The 16,474-nt window shown below is 31.1% G+C and overlaps 1 protein-coding gene across 1 annotated transcript; it reads left to right on the top strand.

Moving 5' to 3' along the window:
• Positions 1–3,680: 3,680 nt before the first annotated feature.
• On the top strand, positions 3,681–3,950 carry OCT59_009340 (uncharacterized protein; the record flags this gene model as incomplete). The annotated part of the gene is made up of 1 exon (XM_066133478.1): positions 3,681–3,950. The coding sequence occupies one exon, from the start codon at positions 3,681–3,683 to the stop codon at positions 3,948–3,950; it is 270 nt and encodes an 89-aa protein (XP_065999915.1).
• Between the last annotated feature and the right edge of the window lie 12,524 nt (positions 3,951–16,474).

The raw sequence follows: 16,474 nt of genomic DNA, 5'->3' as shown, positions 1-16,474 counted from the left end.
ATTTTCCAAGTATAATAGCTGATACCCGCCAGAAAATAACAGAAATTCTTGAGAGGGAACTTGAAGAAAAGGGGCAAATCAAATCAGCTATCACTATATTGGCTACATATACAGATAATAGTGGAACATATAAGCAAGTTTATCATAGAGGAGTCATGCGTGTACTTCTTTTAAAGAATGATATAGATGATCATTTAACAAAATCAGCAGTAGATATCACGGATAAAATTGTCAAATTTATGAAAGGAGGGTCTGGTTGGAAAATTGTTAGTATAGATATATTAACTATTGAGACGTATACTTACCGCCGAGCAAAAGGAGGCTCATACATTCTTACACCTAAGGCACTTGCAAATAAGAAGTGCACTATCAATCCTGATAACAAAGATCTCATAGATCCAGACACAGGCTTGCCTTCTGAAAAATGTTTGCAAGGGGCTTTAGGTACTTACTTTGCATATAAAGATGGTCATACACAAAAACTTGAGCGAATCTTTCGGGCAGAAAAATTTAAGCCATACTTGGAACAAGTCAATCTCAATGCAATTCCCATGCCCACTCCTGTTTGTCCACGCATATTTAGCAAGATTGAGGACCTCAATCCTGAGATCTCCATTAATGTATGGGAATGGGAAGAGAAAACTGGTATTCCAAAACCTGTTATTGCAAGTAAGAATTACAACCGTCAACATATCATTCACCTTATGGCCCTTACAGATATTACAAAATCAGATGAAGGAAAGTATGGTCAGAAGAATCACTTCCTTTGGATTAAGAATCCTGATGCTTTAATATACAAAGATACATCCCACAAGGGAAAGAAGCATCTTTGCAATCGGTGCTTCCAAAGCTTTCCATCGTCTAAATCTTTAACTAATCATCAGGAATGGTGTTTTGGATTAGGTAAGTCACCACAAAGAGTTGAGTTACCAGTTAAAGGTAAGAATGATTTTGAGGAGTTTAAGAATTTTAACCGAACAATGTATGCCCCATGTGTAATTATTGCAGACTTTGAGGCTGATAACAGAAAGTGTAATGAAAACTATGGTGGAAATATGCATAAGATTATGGAGCAAAAGGCTAACAGCTTCTGCTATATGGTCCACTGGATTGAAACTGATGAGACATGGGGGCCATTCTTATACCGAGGACCAAATGCAACAGAAGAGTTTGTCAGCAGACTTGATAAAGAATTAAGAAGGATTAATGATGTTTTAGAAGTAAAAGTAGAACGTATTGTAACAGAGGAAGCTAAAAAGGAATTCACTAAAGCAGTTAGTTGTTGGATATGTAATGGGAATTTCAATCAGGGCGTGCAAGACAAAAAAGTTTGGGATCACTGCCACATCACAGGTAAGTTTCGTGGGGCTGCTCATAATGCATGCAATCTTAAGCTTCAAATCGAAGCATGGAAGACTCCAATTCCTGTAGTATTTCATAACTTCCGTGGCTATGACTCCCATTTAGTTTGTGAATCTGTTGGACGATCAATTGGAGCACATCAAATCAAAGTTATTGCAGAGACATTTGAACGTTACAAATCCATGAAAGTAGGGCAATTCAAGTACATTGATAGCATGCAGTTCATGGCTTCCAGTCTTGCAAACCTTGCAAAGAATTTAGGGACAGATAAACCCCTTACAAAGCGACACTTCAACAACTTCTCGTCTGAACATATTGACTTAATCACACGTAAGGGGGTTTATCCTTATGAATATATTGATTCACATGATCGTTTCAAGGAGACAGAACTCCCATCTATTCATGACTTTCATAGTACTCTTGGAGGAAAGATCACTCAGGATAATTACAAACATGCACAAAAAGTTTGGAAGGAATTTGGCTGCAAAAACTTGGGCGAGTATCATGACCTTTACCTTAAGACTGATGTTCTTCTCCTAGCAGATGTCTGGACAAAATTTAGACAGACAGCGATGCATCATTATGGACTTGACCCAAGTCATTATGTCTCTGCTCCTGCACTTTCTTGGGATGGCATGCTTAAGATAACTGGAGTTAAAATAGAGCTATTCACTGACATGACCATGCATGATTTTACTGAAAAGGCTAAACGTGGAGGAATAGCTATGGCAGGACACCGTTTCTTAAAAGCCAATAACCCTAAGATGGGTGACTCCTTTAATCCCTCTAAACCTACTACCTGGATTTCCTATGTAGATGCAAACAATCTGTATGGATGGGCTATGAGCCAGTACTTGCCTATTGGTAACTACAGATGGGAAGCATCTCCAGAATATTTCAAACAGAATCTAGATAAGCAGAAGCAGATACTTAATGTAATTCTTAATACAAAACCAGATGCTGCCTGTGGTTACTTCCTAAATATCAAAGCGCACTTCCCCCTTAAAACTCATGATTATCTACAAGATTTACCTCCTGCAGTTGATAGTATAGCTGTAAAAAAGGATAGGTTAAGCCCATATATAACCAAACTTGTTGATAACTTAGATGGAGGGCGATTTCCTGAAACAGAGAAGTTAGTTCCACATCTTAGTAAACATGAAGATTATGTTATACATTACCAAGAGCTCCAGTATTACATTAAGTTAGGCATGGTTGTAGATGAGATTACACAAGTCCTATCATTTGATCAAGATAACTGGTTAGCTCCTTATATTGCAAAAAATACAAATTTACGTCAACAATCCAAGAATTCATTTGAGAAAGACTTCTTTAAACTCATGAATAACTCAGTCTATGGCAAGACTATGGAGAATGTACGTAAGTATCAGGATGTCAAGCTTATGAGAATGATCAATGAAAATGATGAAAAGAAATTCCTTAAGAAAGTTCGCAAGCCCTCCTTCAAGTATGCTCGTCAACTTGGCAACATACTTGTAGGAGCACATATGGGTAAGGCTAGTGTTATTCTCAATAAACCTATCATTATCGGTGCATCTGTCCTTGGTCTCAGTAAACTCTTAATGTACCGCTTCTGGTATGGTTTTGTCAAAGAGAAGTATGGAAACAAAGTACGACTTGGATATATGGATACTGACTCCTTTATCTACCATGTCGAGACAGAAGATATTTACAAGGATATGGCAGAGCGTCCAGATCTCTTTGACCTTAATGATACCAAGACAATCGGGCTTTTCAAGGATGAGACTCCTGGAAATGTAATTACTGAATCCTACCACATCCGTGCAAAATCCTACCACTATGTCTTGGCAGACAAGTCTACAAAGTCCAAACATAAAGGAGTAAGCAAGAAGGGTATGAGTGATATGGCTAAGGACACATATTTCCCATCTTTAGGTGGAACTTTATTAGATGATACAGTAGAAAAAGATGAAATCTTCGATCCTATGACTCAAGTATATCGGGACTGTCTGTTTGAAAATGGTGTCTTTTATGCCAAGAATGTGGGAATGCGTACAAAAAATCATGTAATATCACTAATCGAGTCAGAGAAGAAGGCATTATCCCCAATCGATACAAAACGCTGGATTTGGTCAGATGGTATATCCTCCTTACCATTCGGACACTGGCGTATTCAAGTATATAAGAAACTTCTTGAGCGTGGTACAAGTCATGAGGCAGCAGAAAAAATAGCTATAGGGACCAGATTACCAGAGAAATATTAGAATGATATAGAATAGTTTAGTGATACTTAGGCATATATTAATAATAAATTATATTTTTTCCCGATAGTTAAAATGGAAGACGATCCAATCTATGATATACATAGTGAAGAATATATCGATGACCTTATACATATCACAATTCAGAGAGGTCTCTTTAAAGATGTAGAGGATGCAATAAAAAGTATAAAGGCATTAGCTAAAATGGTCATAAGTTCTAAGACTAGTATTGATGCATTTATGAAATGCCCTGTACCAAACATTCCAAATGCCTTTTATGACTTAGTAGAGGCATTTTATTATTCAATACTAAGAGAAAGACAATCATTAGCACATGACATCTAACAGATTTCTGGGAGGTGTCATATGATAAGATATTCTATGGAATTCTTCAGAATTCTTTGGAATTCCAAATTTTTTTTTTCGTAATAAGAACTAATGTCTTTCAACCAGGTATACACTGAGCTACTAGTTATGTTACCAGCTTCTGTAATACATGAGGCATGGATTCGTCTCACAACAAGGAAGCGTAGTCCACTATCTGTGTCTGATGCCAGTGGAGTAAATTCCATGGTAGAGTTATTTTTGAAACATGAAGTAGAAAGATACCAGAAAAAATTAGCACGTCAGAGACTAACTGTTAAACAGACATATATGCCAAGAAACAGAATGACACAAGACATGATTAGTGAAGAGGTTTCCATACTTCAGAAGCACTTGCTTGAATATAATAAGGTTACTTTTGGCCGATTCATGCAGAACCTTACTAAAGAACATGAGAAATTGATCAAGACAAATCATCAGATACGACATGAAATTGATACCATGAAGAAGCAAGTACGAGAAATAGAAAAAAAACTTGCTTCCATATCGTAGTTCCCATTATTCATCAAGAAATAGACGAATGGGTACTGTTGCTTTACTCAAATTTTGTGTGGACTGCGCATGGGATTTTTTTACTGTGCATAGACTTTGCATGGACTTTGCATGGGAAATTTTAACTGCACATGGGCTTTGCATGGGCTTTGCATGGGACTTTTTTACTGCACATGGATTTTTTCGTAAAAAATGTTGTTTAAGATTAGAAGGATATGGGAATTCCTTCCCACAATGCTGACAGGTACGATCAGCTAGTTTTTTTTTTATAGGCTGGCTGGCTATTTACTGCAAAAACATTACGTTGTGCCTTATGTACAGAGAGAGGAATTGAGACAACCTGTCCATTTACATTTGCTTTGAACTCACCCTTTACTACAGGTTCCCAACCTGCACGATACTGCCACTGTGTACCAAGTATTAGCAATGATTTGTCCTTACCATTTCGATCCTTCTCGGTAGGTATAACAGAGAATTCGTCTGATATAGTGACTGTATTTGTACCTTCACCGATAGTTATGGGAATTTCATTGATAGTGCCAAGAGTTTTGGTTGATCCAGCTACACCATTAAGTGCATGTATATTCTTTCGATCTATTTTGAGACCTAGATGCTTAGCTACATTCTCAGAGATTACTGAAGAGTCAGACCCTGTATCGATCATAGCATAGGGTATGCATACATTTTTGATTTTACAGGAAATGGTCGCTACATCATTGGGATCATCTAACTGGAGAAAGTTGATTTCTAAGGGTCTTGGCCAGTATAGGTTTTTCTGCTGATAGGCACGTATTGCATGGTTCAGTGTTTTGTCTTCTTTCTGTTCTACTTCAGATGGTACATCTGCAGGAGGAGTTGGTAATAGTGGAGTTGCTGTATTTACAGCATGAGCTAGAGGAGATAAAATGTCTTGCATATTTGCTGAAAGAACATCCCAGAGTTTCTTTCTTTCACTAACTGGATAGTCACTAACAAAATGGTTTAAAAGCGGGTCTTTCAGATTCTCATATGCTTGATTGGTATAAGCATTAATCTGTAGGAGGATTTCTTTAGGACATTGTACTGCTAGTGAAGCAATTATAGACTTCAGTGCTGCATGAAAGACTTCATCAGTTTTCTTGAGAATAGGTTCTCTTTTAGATTTGGAAGTACGGGATTTTTTTCCCTTTGTTTTTTACCGAAATTCCACGTTGATGAGTTTTTTTTTTACACTAAAGCAATTCTGAGGTTCATCCTCCTCCTCTTCTTCTTCAGTTAACTCTTCCTCAGTTTCTTCATCAGTTTCCTCATCACTTTCAGATTCTTCATAGTCAACTATGTGAGTATTGTTAACTTTCTTAGTACGTCTACTCCGTGAACACTTGTTTTTGGAATGACCTGTTCTACCACAGTTTGAGCAATGACGTTTAGGAGAAGATTTGGTTGTCTTTGTCACCTTTTTAACCTGACCAGTTCCGAAGTGATCTTTTCTTAGATGTTGTGTTTGTCCACCTAACTTTCTGGTAAGATCACTCTCAATGAAAGTATGTATTGCTACAGGATTTGTTATGTCACCAGTATAGCCAAGACGTACTGCTATATCTGCAAGCTTTTCTAATGCAGTTCTATTCTGTGGTTGTTCTACTATAGTGGTTGGATTTTTTCGCCCTCCACTTTCATACCATTTATTACGTAACTCATTAAAGAAAGCATCAAGATCAGCAGGAGCAGCAATTCTAACTCTCATTTCTAAAACATCAGGCAAATGATTATATAGATAAGGTAAAATTTCAGCATATACTTGTCCTTGTGCTAATGATCGAATCCTTTTTGCATATGTATCTGGTGTATCTATAGGAGAAAATGATTCATTCATGAGTGCTATTATAGCACCTTGATTTGTTCCAACCATCACATCTCTATATTTTCCTTGCAGCCAGTTTAGAAACTCTGGTTCTGTATTAATAGCAGCATTGGCATTATATGGATTATTTGCTGGAACAGGAATAAATCTACCAGACATTTTATTTTTCATAACACTACACCTCATAGCAGCATTAAAAACAGCAACAGCTAGTGGACGAGCCATTTCATTGACAGCTCTAAGCTTTTGATAATAAGAGTCTGGCGGCTCTTGTCCATCATAAAATGGTAACTGTGCAAGACCTGGTGATATAGTATGCATGACATCTTGTATTGTAGCCATGTTTGGAGGATTGTTTTGTAACGCTAATATTTGTTGTTGTAAATTTAAAATATTTTGGGCCTGTGCTTGTACTTGGGTCTGTGAAATCCTATATTGTCTTTGCCAGTTTTGTGCCTGACGTATACAACCTGCATGCCTTCTTCTCCAACGTTCTGTATCAGCATTATAGCGTAACATCAGCCTGTGTGCATTCCTTCTATGCTCAGCTATCTGATTCTGTTGGTTTGCTATCTGATTCTGTTGATTTACCAGCTGATTCTGCTGGTTTGCCAGTTGTGCATCTTTACGTCTATTCAGAAAACGTATACCTAGATTGGCTATTTGTATTCCTGCAATACGTGCTTGATTCTGTTGTGCAACAGTTTCCCAGTGTCTACGAGCATTTGTCTCATATGTAAAATCATCACGTACTCTTATTAAGTCTTGATTAAGAGCATTTGTACGATCTAAAGATTCTCCAAGTAATGTCTGCAATCCTTCTATCTGATTTAGTTGGTCTACACCAATTTCTTGCATTAGAGCAGCTTGACGAATAATTTCATCAAGACTTTGAGTGGTAGCATTAAAGACATCATCTATGTCTTGTGGAATTGGAATCCTATTCCGATCAAAAAATAGTCGAATCTCAGACACACAATCTGCAACTGCCCGTCGGCGGTCTAGTATTCTTAGAATAGGATTGAATAATTCATTATCTTCATCCATTTCTATCTTTCCTTTACATAAAGATAATTCTTGAATGCGTTTTTTGAGTTTATCTACTGTGTCTTCAAGCTGAATAATACGTTCATCCTGGGCAACAAGTGCCTCTTCCTTTAACTCTAAGTGATCTCGATACTTTCCAAGTTCAACTAAAGTGGACTGACACTCTGCCTTTAACTGATCGATCTCATCCTCACGTGAAACAAGATTTTTTTCAAGATAGAAGATATATCGTTCACATGCCTCTATCTCCTTTGTGAGTTTATGGATTTTCTCCTTATTGGAAATATTATTTGTTTCCTCTAATATCAGCTCTTTACGTAAAGCAAAGTTGCTATTTAGCAGATCAAGATATGCCTGTTCAACTCCCATTGATTCCTATTATTCCAATAGATTCTGATGAAGCACGAAATGTAGAGGTGACTTCGACTTTATGCAGAATATTTTACCAACCATCTGGATATCAGAGGACTGCCAAAAAATTGTATCAGACATCACAAAATGCTGGATATGATTTCACCTTGGATGAAGTGGAGGATTGGCTTGAAAGACAGGCAGTACATCAAATCCACAAACCTCGTCCCCGATTTATCCCTCGTGTAAGTTTTAGTTCTATACAAGTTCCCAATGAAGTTCATCAAGCTGACATTTTGTATATGCCATATGACAAGGTTGGACATGTGACTTATCTTTTCTGTCTCAATATAGTTGATATAGCATCAAGGTATAAAGAAAGTGTCCCTATAGGTTCAACCAGTGTTAAAGATCGACAGGGAATCCTAACTTCTCATACTATTGCTCGGGCTTTTGAAAAGGTATATGATGATACAACATGTCCGCTTACTTGGCCAAAATTATTGATTACAGATAGGGGTTCAGAGTTTAAAGGTGAGTGTGAAAAGCTGATGACTTCCCATGGTGTAAAGATTCAAAAGGCCAAGTCTAAGCGTACTGTTGGCATTGTGGAGCGATATAATCGTACCTTGGTTGAGAAACTATTTCCCTCTCAAGATGCATCTGACTTACTAACTTTAGGTAAAACGAGATCTCGAGTCTGGGTAAAAAACTTACCTATTGCTGTAGAAAGTATAAATAACTCAGTGACCCAACAACTTGGTATATCTCCTGCTATAGCTATAAAAAAATCACGAGTGTCTTCCAGATCTTCTTATCCTCGTGATGGACCTGTTGGGTATGAAGAAGAGAAACTACCACCTAATATAAGTGTAAGGTACTTACTTGAACCAAATGATCTGGAAGGTGGAAGACGTCGAGCAGGAGATATGAATTGGTCACCTAAGATTTATCATATCCATATGTCTTTAACACAGAAAAATCAACCAGTTTTGTACTGGCTTATTGATGATGATGGTAAAGAATCAGAGAGATCCTTTGTGAGGGAAGAACTTTTGGTTATACCAGATGATACAGAACTTCCACCACAATGGGTACTTATGAATTAAGATAGTCTTCTACCTCATCATCTGCTTGGGAGTCTGTGAGGAAGTAGTCTTTTGCCAATTCATAGTATAACCTGTATAGCTTATTAATAGCAGACAAAAGTTTTGGCTCTCTGCTATACCAGGTCTTATAATTTTCCAAGATTTGCTGATACTTTGTCTCATTAGGTAGAATAGATTGTGCTGTTTCAAGAACAAAATTTTCTGGTTCTTCTGCTTGACGCAATTTGATTATCCTTTGTTTGTAACATAACATGAATTTACCATCCTTTGGTTTCTTGTAAAGGATGCCTGCTTTAATTACAGCAATTAGAGCTGATTCAATTTCACGGTATGTTGGCTTAGCTGGTATAGCTTGGGTAGACATCATTTTTATATCATGTAAAGTTTTTTTTAATTTAACTTATTTATACTTAATAAAAATGATTGGAGAATATACTTGTGAATATTTACATAACACAGGAAAGCCTTGTGGTCGTCCTTGTGTGAGGCCAGAAGGTTGTCGCATTCATTGGAAGACAAAATCACGCTTTCCTTGTGCTGTATGTGGTAAACCTACAGGTTCATCTAGTGGTCGATGTCAATCTCATATTGGGAGTTACTATCAAAATCGGTATGAAAATAGGCTTCGTCAAAGAATCAGAGCAATTTATGATTAGGGTTAAATTTTGGTTAGACTTTATTGTCCCAGATTTTTTCGTATTGCAGGGGAAGCTTTACAATATGTCTAGTTGTCTTCCTGCTGTATATTTTTTGGTTAGACCTCGGACGGATTTTTGGTTAGACTTTTGGTTAGACCTGTTGTCCCAGATTTTTTCGTATTGCAAGGAAAGCTTTACAATATATCTAGTTACCTTCCTGCTATACATTTTTTGGTTAGACCTGGGTCGGATTTTTGGTTAGACTTCGCTGTCCCAGATTTTTTCGTATAGGAGGAAAAGCTTTAAAACATATCTAGTTGCCTTCCTGCTATACATTTTTGGTTAGACCTGGGTTAGATTTTTGGTTAGACTTCGCTGTCCCAGATTTTTTCGTATAGCAGGAAAAGCTTTACAATATGTCTAGTTGCCTTCCTGTTAAAAATTTTTGGTTAGAGCATGAATGGCTTAAATTATCGAATGAATCCATTTTAGAGTATCATAAAAATAGTATGCCACAATGGATTGCTGAATCGTGCTATCAGTATTACAGACACTTCGTGTCCTTCATACCTTTAGCACTTATAAAGGCAATCTGATATAGCATAAAATTATGATACCCTGGAATGGATTCATGCGTGGTAATAATGCCTAGGAATAAATGATGTTAATCTTATCTACAACGCTTGGGGGTTCTTTTTTAGCTATCAAGTAATAACATATCGGGAATCAAGGTTAGGTGGTCTGGGGATAGAAAAACAGGTATAGTGTTATCATATCAGAAATCAAGGCTAGGTGGTCTGGGGGTACACTAAATTATGGTTAGACCTATGTGATAGCCGCTGTCCCAGAACCCCCAAGTTTGCCCTACTGAAATTGCCGATTTTTGGTTATTTGTAATAGGATTTTTCGATTTTAATATATAACATGTGATTATGTATTACGGTTTAATATTTATTTATTAACTTAGATTTTTTTTTTTATTTCAGTTATAATTACAGTTCACCCTCGCTATAGTGAATTTTTATATAGTGAATAATTTGCTATAGTAAAGAAAAGCTCAGGTACGGATTTTCTATATAAATAATAATTCTTAATACAGTTCACCTTCGCTATAGTGAATCCCTTACTATAGTGAATCTTAACCTTCAGCCCATGAGCTTCACTATAGCGAGGGTGAACTGTATTTTTTTTGCCTTAAAAACTTTACTAAAATACTTTTTAAATACTTTATAAAATAGAATTAAAATATTTTTTTTCTTAAATATAAATACATTTAAATTAAATAACTCATAATTTAAAATATAAACAAATATTATATTTTTTTTACATATATTTCAAAGTATGGTTTGAGCATTTTGGCTGAAGTAAATCTTATTCTTTTAATTAAAAGTAGTTTAGTAAGTTTAAAACTGTTAAGATCATAAAAGTACAGTTAATATTTTTGGAATTATTTACATTTTTTATATTATACAGTAGTATTAAGTTACAAATTTTTTTACCTTCAGAGCGTATTTTGAGATCTTTAGCCAAAGTAAATCAACTTCTTATGTTAATTGTAAGTTGTTCGGCAGGTTAAAATCTACTTGAATATTAATTTTCACGAAGGTACAGTTAATACTTGATGAGTTATTTACAATTTTCACAACAGTACTCATTCACGACTTTTATTTTTTTCATTTTGTCACTTCAGAGCGTATTTTGAGCACTTTATCCATAGTAAACCAACTTCTTATATTAATTGAAAGTTGTTTAGCATGTCAAAATCTACTTGAATATTAATTTTCACGAAGGTACAGTTAATACTTGATGAGTTATTCACGATTTTCACAATGGTACTCATTTACGAATTTTATTTTTTTCCGTTTTGTCACTTCAGAGCGTATTTTGAGAACTTTAGTCAAAGTAAATCGACTTCTTTTATTAATTGAAAGTTGTTTAGCATGTCAAAATCTACTTGGATATTAATTTTTACGAAGGTACAGTTAATACTTGATGAGTTATTCACGATTTTCACAACAGTACTCATTTACGAATTTTATTTTTTTCCGTTTTGTCACTTCAGAGCGTATTTTGAGCACTTTAGTCAAAGTAAATCGACTTCTTTTATTAATTGATAGTTGTTCGGCAGGTCAAAATCTACTTGGATATTAATTTTTACGAAGGTACAGTTAATACTTGATGAGTTATTCACGATTTTCACAACGGTACTCATTTACGAATTTTATTTTTTCCATTTTGTTACTTCAGAGCGTATTTTAAGCACTTTAGCCAAAGTAAATCGACTTCTTTTATTAATTAAAAATTGTTCAGCAGCTTAGAATCTACTTGAATATTTATTTTAATGAAGGCACAGTTAATATTTGTGGAGTTATTAATTTTTTATAATTATGCGTATTACATTAAATTACAAGTAAATTTATATTCTTAATGTATTTCGTTTAAAATTTAATTATTTAAGATTAGTTTTTTATTTAATATTGCTTAATAAAATATTTTTTAAATTTTAATTCAATATTACAATATAATTTTTTATAAAAATATATATTTCATAATGTATATACAATTTTTTTGTATAGTGAAAAAACTGAAAAATGTGGTTAAGAATTGGTAATACAGCTGTAAAAAGTTACAAATCGGACAAATATAGCTAAAATCAGCCAATTTTTATTTATTTGACGTGTGATAGAGTAAGTTTTTCTACACTTTAAAGCATCAAACAATACTAGTATCTGCTAATATGTACTACCCAAAAACTCACTGATGTAAAATCACAATTATTAAAAAATTCACAAGAATTTTTGTTAATACTGTTTAATTTTTAAGTTTAAAGTCCGATTGATAATACTAAATTCAAAACTCAATTATAAATCATTTTTATAAATTATAATTTAAAAATTAAGCAGTATTAAGGAAAATTCTCATGAATTTTTCTTATTACTGCTTAATTCTAATTTAACTAATTTAGTATTAAGGTTTTAATTTAAAAATTAAGCAGTATCAAGGAAAATTCTTGTGAATTTTTCTTAATACTGCTTAATTCTAATTTAACTAATTTAGTATTAAGGTTTTAATTTAAAAATTAAGCAGTATCAAGGAAAATTCTTGCGAATTTTTCTTAATACTGCTTAATTCTAATTTAACTAATTTAGTATTAAGGCTTTAATTTAAAAATTAAGCAGTATCAAGGAAAATTCTTGCGAATTTTTCTTAATACTGCTTAATTCTAATTTAACTAATTTAGTATTAAGGCTTTAATTTAAAAATTAAGCAGTATCAAGGAAAATTCTTGCGAATTTTTCTTAATACTGCTTATTGTGCTTAATTCTAATTTAACTAATTTAGTATTAAGGCTTTAATTTAAAAATTAAGCAGTATCAAGGAAAATTCTTGCGAATTTTTCTTAATACTGCTTATATCTGCCAATTCGTGAAATTAGCCAAACATAAAGATTTGCACATTTTAACAAGAATTATGTTTCACAAGCTTAAATTGTATGTGTTACATAATCAGATGATCTAAATCTATCAAAAAATAAAAAAAAATTTTTTAACGTTTATTCAAAAATAACAATGGCAACTACTTTCTTTTTCAATCACTTTTCAATCACTTTTCAATCAGATTTTTGTTAGGTGACTTAGAAAAGTTTATAGGCATATATAGCAGGTTTTTTTTAATTAGTAAGTAAGAAAACAAATATTAATAATTTTTATTAATAAGAAAAATCTTTTTTCATTTATTTTTAACCTTATTTCCTTCTTTTTTTTAGTAAAAATATATACAAAATAAAAATGTGAGTTATGATTTAGAGTTTTTGAGATGTTTTTTTTTGTTTTTTACTATACTAATTTTATTCTACTTGTTAATTACTTTTTAAAATTGATTTTATTAATTTATTCAATTTAAAACAGAATGGCAAATAAAAACTTGTTAAGTAAAGTAAAAAGAGCCCAATAATACCTGTAAAGATCATCTTTTGGTAAGAATTATAATTTTAAAAATTTTTGGGTCAGAGTTTTATTCAATTAACAAAATCGTTAATATCTCGGCGTATATGTATGCTAAACACATATATTTATATTCATATGAAAGCCCAAAATCTACTCTACCTGAACGAAAAAAGATTATTCAAATCGAATTACTAGATGTGAAGATATTAACGATCAAAGTCAAAGGTTAAAAATAAATATATTGAACGTAATTATTCAGCAACTTGTGATCCAATTCATGTGATATTTGGTTTATGTATAGCTCTTGATTACCTCTTTCTAATGAATATAAATTCATTCGTCTAGCACACATACACGTTAAGTTATTCAATATTTTGTCATGACAATTATATTTAAATTTTTTAATTTTAATGATATTATTAAAAAAATCAAAAAATAATATAATCAAATCAATTTTATTTATATCAGCGGTGTGAATCTATCATTTTCATGTAAATTGTATTAGCATTTTCTTAATAAAGTTAGTTTTTTGAATATAAAAACTTAATTCCATAAATCAGTCCATATGTTAATTCTAATTTAACTAATTTAGTAGTATTAAGTCTTTAATTTAAAAATTAAGCAGTATCAAGGAAAATTCTTGCGAATTTTTCTTAATACTGCTTAATTCTAATTTAACTAATTTAATATTAAAGCTTTAATTTAAAAATTAAGCAGTATCAAAGAAAATTCTCACAAATTTTTCTTAATTCTAATTTAGCTAATTTAGTATTAAGGCTTTAATTTAAAAATTAAGCAGTATTAAGAAAAATTTTTACAAATTTTCTTATTAAAAAAAAGAACTTTTAAATTACTAATTAAACTTTAAAAACAATCTGTATGATTTAAATTTTAAAAAAAATACTTCTGCTTTTTAATTTTCGCATTTCTACATTTAACCAATTAAAATTCAGCTGATCGCTGATCACATGCATTAATAACACGTTATTGTTTATTTTTTGTTTATTTTTTCAAAAATATTCTTTTCTCTTCTTTTTTTTTAGAAAAAAAAGACAATAAAAATGAATACCAAAATTATTTTAACATATAATAATAAAAATTAAATAAAAAACTTATTTTGATAATATATAATATATATATTTGTACCAAACTACTAATTATACAAAAAGTGATATGCACGTATATCAATTAACAATTACTTTCACTAATATCTCTCTGGAATTGTAATGGTGAATTTTAAACAATATTAATTAAACAACTATATGTACACCGTTTTATGTTTTTATTTTTATATTATTATTATATGTTAACATATATTAATTATATTTTTTTTTTTACTTTTATGTATTTTATTTAATTTTTTTAATATATTACTAACATTACTACTATCGTTTTATTACTTTTTTATATCTAACTAATGTATTAATAATATTACTAACTTTTTATTATTTCTTTTTTATATTTAAAATAATGATAATATTACTAATTAAATTTCTTTTTTTTTACTAACCTTTTATTATTCCTTTTTTATATTTAAAATAATGATAATATTACTAATTAAATTTCTTTTTTTTTGTTTATATTTTGCTAATATTATTTTTTTTACAAATAGTATATTATTTTATACTAGTTTTTTATTTATATTATTTATAAAAATATATTTGTATATTTAATATTATTTAATAAAAATTTTATTGATTATAAATGCATTTTAAATTCTGTTTGCAAATATAAAATATACGATTTAATTGAATAATATATACTATTTATCAGTACAAAATATGCAGTTTAAACTGGAAAAAAGTACTGTTTATCAGTATAAAATATACGGTTTATCCTGGAAAAGTATACTGTTCGCAATATAAAATATAAAACAATATACTGTTTATTAGTATAAAACATACGGTTTTTCTACTGTTTACAAGTATAAAACATACGGGTGAAACTGGAAAAATATACTGTATGCAAACCATATATATGATACGGTGTGCAGAATACCGAATATATACAGTATGTGAAAATACTGTAATTATACGGTAATAATACTATAAATATACTGTTCGCAAAATACGAAAATACAGTATACTAACCATATATATATTTTTTATAGGGTCGTTTCAATTAAAATTTAATTTATTAGACTTTTCATCATTAAACATATTAATTAAATCTCATGCGGATATGGATTATCTAAATATAAATATGATTAAATCAAAAAATAAAAAAAATCTTAGTTTGATTTCAATTAAAAATAATTGAAAATCATGTACATGTTTAATTGTTTTAAATATAAATATCAATATATCATATTTAAAAATAAAACAATTTATTATTAGCACATTCTATTGAATTTTAAATATTTCGCATATATTTCTTAAAAAAATTAATTTTTTTTTAATCAATTTAATTAAAATTAATTGAAAATTATGAATTATTTTAAATATAAATATCAATATATGATATTTAAAAATAAAACAATTTATTATTAGCACATTTTATTGAATTTTAAAAAAATTAATTTTTTTTTTTAAAAAAAAAATCATCAATATATCATATTTAAAAATAAAACAATTATCAGTCAGTGGAAATGTCATTTCTCTTGCCAATCATTAATTAAAATAATTTCGTGTAACCATAATTGAATATATCACCACGTAGCTAAAAAAAGAAATTTTTAATACAATACTTATACAAATTAAGTAAATTAATAGTTCATCATGTGTACTATAAATATTCGTCATCATTTCCTCTTTAGTAATATTTTTTTTTCTTTACATATTACAAGAAAATTCGTCTTAAAAATGAAGTTTTCCTCAAAATGCAACTTAAAGGTGGGTATAAAATACAATTTAAATAATGCAAATATATGTAATTTTACGAGAAGAAAAAGATTTATTAAGTTAAAAAAGGCAGTTATTTAGGAAGATTTTGTGTAAACTGCAAAAAACCAATTTTTATAATAAAAAAAATTTTTCTTGATTTCAATAAAACTCTTAACAAAAGCTTTCTTAACCAGCAATTATTTCATTTTTAGGTATAATTTGGTGAAATGAACAAC

This window comes from Rhizophagus irregularis, chromosome 17, assembly GCF_026210795.1.
Source record: "Rhizophagus irregularis chromosome 17, complete sequence".
Classification (NCBI taxonomy): domain Eukaryota; kingdom Fungi; phylum Glomeromycota; class Glomeromycetes; order Glomerales; family Glomeraceae; genus Rhizophagus; species Rhizophagus irregularis.
The sequence above is the reverse complement of the archived record's forward strand: the minus strand, read 5'-3'. Positions and strand labels throughout refer to the sequence as shown.